The 10,486-nt window shown below is 47.7% G+C and overlaps 1 protein-coding gene across 2 annotated transcripts; it reads left to right on the top strand.

Moving 5' to 3' along the window:
• The first annotated feature begins 1,988 nt into the window (after positions 1-1,988).
• LOC103545105 (granzyme B-like) lies at positions 1,989-5,400 on the top strand. 2 transcript variants are annotated; one of them, XM_008511832.2, is made up of 5 exons: positions 1,989-2,210; positions 3,281-3,428; positions 3,959-4,094; positions 4,299-4,559; positions 5,175-5,400. In XM_008511832.2, the coding sequence occupies exons 1-5, from the start codon at positions 2,156-2,158 to the stop codon at positions 5,316-5,318; spliced, it is 744 nt and encodes a 247-aa protein (XP_008510054.2). In that variant the 5' UTR covers positions 1,989-2,155; the 3' UTR covers positions 5,319-5,400. The 2 variants fall into 2 exon arrangements, with proteins under 2 accessions (XP_008510054.2, XP_070484069.1); XM_070627968.1 differs by lacking the exon at positions 4,299-4,559 and having other exon boundaries at positions 2,014-2,210.
• Positions 5,401-10,486: the final 5,086 nt, after the last annotated feature.

Raw genomic sequence — 10,486 nt, 5'->3', positions numbered from 1 at the left:
CAGATAAATGGATAAATTGTAGTATAAGTATACTAAGTAATATTGTTTACCTTTAAAAAGAATGAATATTGATACATGCCACAGCTTGGATAGACCTCAAAATCATTATGCTAAGTGAAAGAAGCCAGATACAACACGTCAAATACCACTTGGTTCCTTTTATATGAAGTACCCAGAACATGTAAATCCATAGAGTCAGAAAGAAGATTATAGGCTGCCAGGGAGCGGGGCCGGGGTGGGAGAGGGAGGAGGGAAAGTGATTCGGTACTCACTGTGCTGTGGACCTACAGCTTACTGGGTACGGTTGGTTGTTCTTCTGGGTGATGAAAAAGTTTCAAAAATAGGGAGGCGGGTAGTTGCACAATATTTTGAATGCACTAAATGCCACTGACTTGTACTTTAAAATAGTTAACTGTATGTGATGTGAATTTCACCTCCATTTTTAATAAATGGTCATAGAGTTATGTTTAGCATAACTCCCTTTTAATTTTGAAAAATGCAGATATACACGAGAGAAAAATGTTAGACCATACTTGAACACATTAAAGATGGTTGTCAATGAGTGATGGGAAATAAGGTAATGATAATTGTTTCCTCTTCACTTAAATTATTTCAAAAATTTTCTAACAATGTTAAGAAATAGTTGCATGCTGAATTCTTTAGTATCTGGGAAAGAAATACTATAGTGATATTGACTAACAGATTTTCAAGAGCATGAGGAACATGCTTAAATTGTAGAGTTAAATGAGGACAAAAGAAAACTGTACTGTGTATATAACATGATGGCAAGTATTTCAAATGCACTGCTCATGGTAACAGGCTCTCTGTTGGTGAGAGGAACAGGAGTGACATTTTCCCTTTCTGCTTTCCAAATTTTCTTAACGAACATTTATTACCACTATAATCAGAGAAGTGATTTTATTTTTAAAATGTCTACTACTGGGTAAGCTAGGTGCAAAAAGGTAGAGGTTTGATAAATGTACTTGGTTTGATTTGGAGAATATTTACATTGGAATTATGTATTATGATACACAATATTCCTCGTAGAAAAATTTAAAGTACAGAAAATATAAAGAGAGAAACTTAAATCACCAGGCCCTAATCTCTCAGATATGCTTGGTTGTTCTCCGAACAGGATTGGTCTTGGGGTGTTTAGAAACAACAGTCCTTCATTTCCATCATAGAGAGAACATCGACAGAGTTTGTTGAGCAAATGTGAGTCTATTATATGCCAGGTTATATAAATCCAAAATTTAGTCACCTGAACTTCCTTTGGGGAATCAGCCCTTTTCCAGTCTTAGTCCATGTGGTTTGGGTGGGACTGACTCCAGCCTACCCAAAGGAAATTGACCTAGGCTGAAGTCAATTAGTGAGTTCAATTCCTAGGGTAATAAGGATTTGTTAATTTAGGCCAATAAAGGTCAAGTGCAGGACTTGTATTAAAAACATGGACAAGAGAGATGGACTCTATCACTCTGAGCATTTGTAACTTAAAAAGAGACGCTAAAAATCCCATAGGAAGGAAGCTGTGATGATGAATGGGTTGCTACATGGATTTGGTAGATGGTGGCCATGCTTTCTTCTCATCTTGTGCATCCCTCTACTACGGCTCTTCCCATGCTGTGCTCTGATGACTGATGTTTCTGTCTCCTCCACAAGACAGACAGCTCTCTAAGGGAAGGAGACACATCTCCACTATGTTTGGTCATAGCACAGAGAAGGGCCAAAACACACATCTGCTGAAGAAATCCTGATGGACTTAGCAACATGGAAATGAGGTATTGGTGGTTCTATCACTGGGGACTCAGGTTTCTGGGGCTCCAGTACCTCTACTTGTCGATACCACAGCACACGGTCTCCACTTTGTACCCTTGGATTCCTGCTCTAGGCTGGATCAAGTGATCCGCCCTGAGTCATCCACTGTGGGTTCTCATGTGGTCACTGCATGATTCTCACACCACCACCCAGAGGATGTCATCAGGCAGAAGGAGTAGGGGCGGGGAAGGTTTCATAGAAAGCCATCTCTGATGAAGCACCACACACCACAGAGGGCCTTGAGGGCACTGATCCCATCTGTACATCCTTCCTCTCCTCGGGGCTAAAAGAGCAAGGAGGAAGCACCAGCCTCCCTGACCTGAGCAACCTTCCTGGAAAGATGCAGCCTCTCCTGCTCCTGCTGGCCTTTTTACTGTCCCCTGGGGCAGAGGCAGGTGAGTGACCACCCCCACCCTCAGATGCCCAACCCCTCCCCCCAAACACAGTGGGCACAGGTCTCCTGCCCCTTCTGCACATCCCTGATCCATCCATCCACCAGCAACATTCTGAATCCCAGCTCCCATCCCAACTCAGAATCCCATGTATGACGCTGGATAAATTACCAGCAGGAACCGCAGGGCAGAAGGCTGCTCTCAAGAAGAGCCAGTGGGTGCTATTCCCTCCCTAGGCCCTACGTTTGCCATCTGCAAAGTGGAACTTAACTGGAAGTGCATGGCAGAGGGAGGGAAACTGGAAAAGAGAAAATAATCAATTCCCCTGCACAGGGCAGAGTGGGCCTGGCCTCCAGGTCTGGGATGACACAGATGCTCCCCTCAGCGTCTGCTTAGGAGAGAAGTCTGGAGCTCGGCAGACCCCGGAGTTGGTGGGACCACTGTCCCCAGAGGACTGCTGATGCCTTGCTCAGTCCCAAGGCCCTTCAGTCCCTTCTCCAACTCTGCTTTTCTTCCCAGGCCTTTAGCAGCTCCCTTCTTTCCAGGATGGAGCCGCTGTTTGCAGACCTGAACTTCTCTGCTTTCCAGAATCCCACAAGCACTGGCCCTACAAACTCTCCTTCAGGCCCATCGGCGGCCATTCCATCATGCAGACAACAAACAGTTTTTGGGCACCCACTATGTGTCAGGCCATGGGAAACAGGCTATGACAACATCTAGGTCCCTAAACTTAAGTCCTGGCCACTGGAAAGCAGCACTATCCCAGACATCACAGGACAACAGGGCCTTAGAAAGGCTCTTGAAACAAAGAAAAGTCAGGAGAGGAATTCTCAGGAGTCTCTAGACCTCACTGTCCCTAGGACGCATATGCTCACCTCCAATTATCTGTGGAGGACAGATTCACAGGCCAAGCCTGCTCCTCCTCCTTTTCCTAGAGGGAAAGCCCCACCCAAGCCCCTCTCAACTCCAGGCCATCTTGGGCTCCCAGATGCCCAGCAGTCCTGAGCCGTCAAGGTGACACATGCCTGGTGGACTCACTGGGAGTGCACAAGTAAACAAGACTTTTCCTTCAGGGGAGATCATCGGGGGACATGAGGCCTGGCCCCACTCTCGACCCTACATGGCATTGGTTCAATTTCTGTTTGAAGAGATACTGCACAGTTGTGGTGGTGTCCTCGTGCGACACGACATCGTTCTGACGGCAGCTCACTGCTGGGGAAGGTGAGGGGCCGCAGGAAACTGACACCTCCTAAGACCGCTACAGGGACACCTGTCCTCTGCCCAAGGGCTGCAGCCCAATGGAGCTCCCCCTGGTTCCTGATTACTCAAGGCCATGAGAGCTCATGAGAGGAGCCATCTGAGAGCATGACTGGGTGATGGAAAGTGAGAATAGAACAGGTAAGCTTGGGAGTCAGAGGGTCAGAGGTGAGAGCAAGTGGCCGAGTTGAGCAGAGAGACCACACTGGCCAAATGAAGCAGCTGGGGAGGATGAAAGCATGCATTAGTGTCAAAATGCAAACTCAGAGTATTTTCACAATATTACTTGAGGGCTAGAGAAAGCATCCAGGAAACCTAACTTCAATGTCATTGAGAAGCACAGGGGACAATCACTCAGTTCCCAGTCCTCCACTTATGTCTATTTCCCCTAGCTGCAGCCCTGCCCTGCCCCATGTCACCCTCCCTTCATGGCTCCAGGGCTCGATCTCTTTTGATTCCATGCACCCCACCACCTCACTCTACTTTCTATGCAGATTAATGAATGTCACCCTTGGGGCCCACAACATCCGGAAGCAGGAGAAGACCCAGCAAGTCATCACTGTGAGACAAGCCATCCGCCACCCAGACTATAATCTTAAGAACCTCTCCAATGACATCATGTTACTAAAGGTAGGGAGCCTCCCCACTGCTCTTGCTGTCCTGGGTCCAGATGGCTTCCCCTCCCACTGGAACCTGTCCCTCCACTTTTTCTCGTCCCGGCCTCCTGACTAGTCCCAGTGGCTCAGGGGAGAGGGAAGTCAGTGCAGCCCCATCGCGCTGTCCAGGCCCAGGAGGCCAGTGGCTGAGCTGGAATTTCTTGCCTCTTCTCATCAGCTGGAGAGAAGGGCCAAGCTGACTGCAGCTGTGTGGCCCCTCAGCCTGCCCAGGGGCAAGACCCAGGTGAGGCCCGGAGAGGTGTGCAGTGTGGCCGGCTGGGGGCAACTTGCCCCGAAGGGCAGGTTCCCAGACACACTGCAGGAGGTGGAACTGACTGTGCAGCAGGATGAGGTGTGCGAATCCTACTTCCGCAATTATTACAACAGTACCACTCAGCTGTGTGTAGGGGACCCGAAGGTTAAGAAGTCTTCCTTTCAGGTGAGAGTGGGTGTCCGCCTAGCTTGGCTGTGGGGAGATGGGTGTTTTGGGTCCTACAGATCCAAGCAGTGGGGACTCCTTCACTCCCCAGACTCTGATCTTTCTCCCAAGAAGAGAAGGGGGGAGCAGCCAGAGTGGGGAGTCACAGGCCTTCTGCGAACCTGCCAGGGGCCTGAGATGCACCCAGACATGATGTTCCATCCGGAAGATGAATTTGCAACACTCTGCTCCACGCCGGGCACAGGTGTTAGAAAACTGCTCCCTGGGTGTGCAGCAGTCAAACCAGGTGGCTCCTCAGAGCTGGCTCCCATCTTGGTTAAATGGCTTACCTTCCGTGCTGAGTGTCATCCTCACCTGCCTGCTTTCCTGTCCTTAAACGTTAGTCCAAAGCACAGTCCCACAGTGCCCTCATGGAAGAGGATGTGGGAGCTGGAGGAGAAGAGGGAGCTGCCCCCTGAGTGAAATGAAGCCGTGACAATGTCCAGGGTCAGGACTGGGCAGCTGAGGGGCCCACAGGGGCCTGGCCAGGTGGCCTTCACTGAGAGGGCACTTGCGATGCAGGTGGGCAGCACCAGGGGGAGCACGGCCTCAGTCCTCCCCACTCTATGTCCACAGGGCGACTCTGGGGGCCCTCTCATCTGTGAGAACGGTCTCCAGGGCATTGTCTCCTATGGACTGGATAACGGGAGTCCTCCACGGGCCTTCACCAAAGTCTCGAGTTTCCTGCCCTGGATAAAGAAAACCATGAAAAGCCTCTAAGTGTGGGAACCAGCCCACCAGCTCTGGAGCTGATCCAGAAACACCCCAGCAACTAAATAAATGTCTCTTAGCTGAGCGGGAAGGGCTGGTTTCTTGTTAATTCACTGACCCTCATTCACAGGCACCTCCTCTGTCCTTAGAAGGCCAATGACACAAATTTGCTGTTTTCTGCTTCTTCCTCTTCCCCCTCCGTACACCACCTCTCCCAAACCTCATGCAAAGCTGTTTCCCACCTCTTTTGACCCACACCTTTCTCTGGGCCTGCCCTTCCACCAGGGCTGCAGCTGAGCACCATGAGGAGAAAACATGAACCTCTCTGGTCCTGGGGCTCAGGGTGAACTTCTTGCCTCCTTCCCTGTGTTATATGGCAGAGAGGAAGGGGGATGACACCATGGGTCCTGAACACCAAACAGGCAAGCTTGAGGCTGAAGCTCAACGGCATAGCCCCCACACTGGGAAGGGGAGGGGCTGCCTGAGAGGAGATTTCTCTCCCACAGCCAGAGAGCAGGTGTGGAGTGGGGGTGGGTCTCTGGAGAAGCTCCTCGATCTCACCCAGCCTGAGTTTCCTCCCTGCCCTCCTGTGACCTTGGGGCCCAGCTTGCCCTCCAGGCTCCTGGCTGCACCTTCTTCTCCCTCTCTGCTTTCCACTGAGAGTTCTCAGAGTCCACCAACTCCTGTCCCCTCCAGAAACCCTGATCTGAGCTGGCCCCTTCCTTCTAGCCATCCTGCCTAGGACACCCAGAGCTCCATGTGGTTCCGGCAGGGCCTCTCCCCTGAGATGGCAGCCCAGCTCATGCCCTGGCAGAGAGTGACACAAGGGCCAGGCTTGTGCTGGCAACAGGCAGGGTCCATGGAGGACACAGCAGGCAGGCTGTCTCTCCAGAGCCCCTGCCCCATCTCTCACCTGGCACGGTCAGCTCAACCCATCACATCCAGCCCAGTGTTCCCCGAAGTGCTCGGGATGCATTGGCCACCTGGGCACTTGATAGCCAGAGTCCCTTTCAGCCTGTCCCTCTTACTCACTGCTGGCCTCTAGGCTAAGACTCCTCACTGGCCACCTAGTCTGTCTCAGCCTTTTGAGTTAGCCCTACGCTCTCTGCAGTAGGACGGGAAAGCACCATTTTTCCATCAATAAACAAACACACCCTGATTGAGCTCCTAAGTGCCCAGCACTGGGGATCCACAATGGACCTTATACAGACTCTGTCATCTGAACCCGAGAGACACTGACAATGAGAGTTTCACCCAAATCATGTACCTCTCTCTCCCTCCTCATGTGAGCCCACATGGCCTAGATCGCCGTGGGAAATCCACAGGAACAAAGCACTTGTGTTCTGTTTCTATTGCTGGTCACAATCCGTGAGAGTGTGAGCACGTGTGACTCTAGAACAGCAGGTCGTGGGATTTGGAAATGACATCAGTCATTTAGTTTCTAGGGGTGAAGTCACCACACTCTGTCCACTGGAGCATCAACTTCACCACCTAGAGGAGAGGGCAGCCCGAAGGGAGGGAGAAGGGCAGCGAGGCCAGCCTTAATTCATTTGCATATAAGTAGCAGGTAGGAGTGTCATTGCACAGATTAAGATGGTAGGAAAAACTGTATTACGTAGTTGCTGGAAGGCAACTAGAGTCAGACTCTAAACACCCATCCAACTGGACTGGCAGGAAACCTGATCCCTGTGGTTACTGTACCTCCTGCCTGCGCAGAATCAAACCAGAATCAGGGAGATTCACATGGTCTGGAAAACTGGAGAAAGGCCTCTCTTCTTAGGGCCACCGTGGTTACTGCTGCATCCACAGTTTCCAGACCACCCAGATTTTTCGACTTGAAGAGGTTTTTGGTTTGGAACTCACATATAGAGTATGTGATCCTTTGCTGAATGAGGATCTCCCTGTGTTGGGCTCAGCTCAGGAAACACTCCCAGCAACCATCTCTCCAAGGGCTTGCTGCTCATATGGGGCACGACCTGGGAGCTGAGCATACGTTCCAGCTCGGAGCTCCTGCTCCAAACACACACAGCACTACCCTCTCACCACAAGGGGTACGTACTCTGGGATCATGTAACCCACATAGGCACTGCCCTTCCCTCCTTGTTGTGCACAAACCAGGCAACAACACGATCTCTTCATGACTGCGGGCACTTTCACAAGGGCTGAGCAGTGAGGACACACAGCTTCTGATCTGGAGCTGAAAAAATATCCCTGCATCTAAGACATACTACGAACCTGGCACCTTTATGGAAAAAGACAAAAAGGAAAATGTCTAAAGCAAAACAAAAACAATATCTGAAAGATTGCCCTGCCACATGCATGTTGAGTTTCACTGTAACATGTACTTTGAGGAAATGGTTCTGTGGTTTGGATACAAGTTTGAGGACCCTGCTGTAGGTCTTCCTCCTGTGAGAGATGAGGGATAGACACAGTCCCAGGAGGGAGCAGTGTCCCACTGAAGTGACCACAGAGTTAGAACAGAGCCTGGACTGAGCCCAGGAGCCCTGACAGCCAGGACAGCAAGAGCCCTGACATGTTGTCTAACCACCCCCCCGTGATGACTTCCTGGCATCCCTGAACAAGAGCTGAGCTTCTGCTCACACACCTCCCTGGAGAGAAAACCTCTGGGCTGCTGTGCAGCCATTCTGTGACAAGGATTCCAGCACCTCGCTTGGTGAGCTGAAGTCTGCTCAGGGGCACATTTGGATGGGGGTGGGTGAGCACCCTAATTATGCTGATTCCTTCAAATCTCCTTTGTCTGTGGAAGTGTCCTCTGCCCCACCCCTGTCTTTGAGGAAATGATCATTTTATTCCTCAAAAAACTGTGTAATGAAAATTTAAGTATAAAAATAAAAAAAAAATGTCTCTGGAATGACCTCAAGGAAATGTCTCTACTCACCCAAACCCACTCCCATCTACCCTCCATTCCTCCAGACCCACAAGAAGAGCCGGCTCCCAGGATGGCAGGAAGAGAACCGCCAGGCCAGCTCCTGGGGGAGAGAGGCCCAAAGGAATGTGAGATCTTGCTAATTTCTTTTGGGAACGTGTCTTGGGATGGCTCTGTCTTCCTGCCCACCACCATACTTCTGCCGGTTCCCCCTTTGTGGACTTACAGAACTCACAGGGTTGATTTCCTGTCTTGCTATCCCACACAACACTGCTTTTGTCCAACAAACACATTTCACCATAAAAGAAGTACACCAACGGGTTCCTTTTCGTCATAGGCCTATTGCTAGACGACATTCCTCATCCACAGACTCAGGAAGCTTAGTGAACATCAGGGAGGGCAAAGGAATCCACATGTAAACACATAATATTCAAACCGGTAGAAACCAAAGATAGGGGCGCCCCCAGCAGTGCAGTGGTTCAGTTTGTGCACTCCGCTTCGGTGACCCTGAGTTTGCTGGTTTGGATCCCAAGCGTGGACCTACACAGCACTCATGAATCCACGCTGTGGTAGGCATCCCACAGACAAAAACGGTGAAGGATGGACACAGATGTCAAGTCAGGCCCAATCTTCTTCAGAAAAAAAAGAAAACAAAGATGAAGACAAAAGGCTGAAAGTGGACAGAGAGAAAAGCAATATACATTGCTTTAAGAGAAACAACAATAAGAGTAACAATAAGCTCTCATCAGAAATGATGGAAATCTGAACATATTGTTGAAAAATGAAGGCAAAGTAAAGACATTTTCAGGAAAACAAAGTGATGAGAATTTGTCGCCACCGGACCTGCACTGCAAGAAAGACTAAAAGCAGTTACTCAGGCTGAAGGGAAATGATCCCCATCGTAGGCAGGAAGGACAAAAGAGAAATAAAAGTGTAAATGTGATGAAATATAAAAGACTTTATATACATTTCTTTCAAAGATTAATGACTATTAAGGCAAAAATGTTTTAGGATTTATGGAACATAGTAGCAAATCGTATGACAAAAATAACTCAAAGGGTGGGAGGAAGGATAAATGGAAATATTTTATTGCAATTATCTTATATGAAGTGGTATAACATTAATTCAGAGTAGACTGTGATGTGTGAAAGAGCCATGTTGCAATCCTACAGAACACACTAAAATACTATATAGAGATGTAACCAAAAGCCGATAAAGAAGACAAAAAGATACAACAAAAGAAGGCAGGAAAAGCGGGACACAGGAACAAAAAATTTATCACACAAATAGAAGTCAAATAGCAATGTGATATTCTTCAACCTAACCCTATCAGTGGTTGCATTAAATGTAAGCAGATTAAACATTCCAACTAAAGGGTGGAGATTGTTAGTCTGGATTAAAACTGCAAGACCAATTTTGTGCTGTTTAGAGGAGACACTCAAATATAAAGACGTGGATAGGATGAGAGTAAAATTATGGAAGAAAAAATAAAGACATGTCCTGCAACACCAATCCAAAGAAAACAGCCTTGCCCATGGAGTGTGCTCTTTAATTTTAGAATTTTGGGCCACCTATGAGATAAAATAGAGTGTCTTCGTAGAATCATTATTCGACTTTTTCCCATATTTTATTTCCATTTCTGTTATCTGAGTGAGCTAAGACTTCATTATGTTTTAATTATATTTTACTGTGCACTGTCTTGTCTTTTGCCTATTCTTCTATCAGGTCTTAATCTTTTTCTTCTGAATTTTCAGATTTCTTTATATATTAGGTAGATTAGCTCTTTAATTTGGTATATGTTGCATTAGTTTTTTTCCAAGTTTGCTGTCTGTATTTTGAATTTGCTTACACTGCTTTTCGACATAGAAATTAAAGAAGATTTTTATTTATATATCGAAGTTTATTTACCAATCTTTTCTTTCAATGTTTCTAGATTTAGAGTCTTTGCTAGAAAGGCTTTGCCCTTTCTAAGTTTATAAAGAAATTTACCCATGTTTATTTCTAGTGTACGTATGGTATTATTTTGTATATTAAGAATCTCTTATCTATTTGGAGTTTATTCTGGTGGTTTACGTGAAATGTGACTCCAACTTCATCTCTTAGAAAATCACTGTCTACTTGATCCAGTATCATTTATTAAAAAGTTCATCATTTCCCCAATGATCTGAAATGCCCCCTTATGAAAAACTACATTTCCATATGTACTTGGGAATGTTTCTGGATTTTCTGTTCTGTCTGATTGGTCTCTGTCTTTTGATGAGTCAGAGCCACACTGTTTTCAGGAAAGAAG

The sequence above is a fragment of the Equus przewalskii genome, chromosome 1 (genome assembly GCF_037783145.1).
Source record: "Equus przewalskii isolate Varuska chromosome 1, EquPr2, whole genome shotgun sequence".
Classification (NCBI taxonomy): domain Eukaryota; kingdom Metazoa; phylum Chordata; class Mammalia; order Perissodactyla; family Equidae; genus Equus; species Equus przewalskii.
The sequence above is the reverse complement of the archived record's forward strand: the minus strand, read 5'-3'. Positions and strand labels throughout refer to the sequence as shown.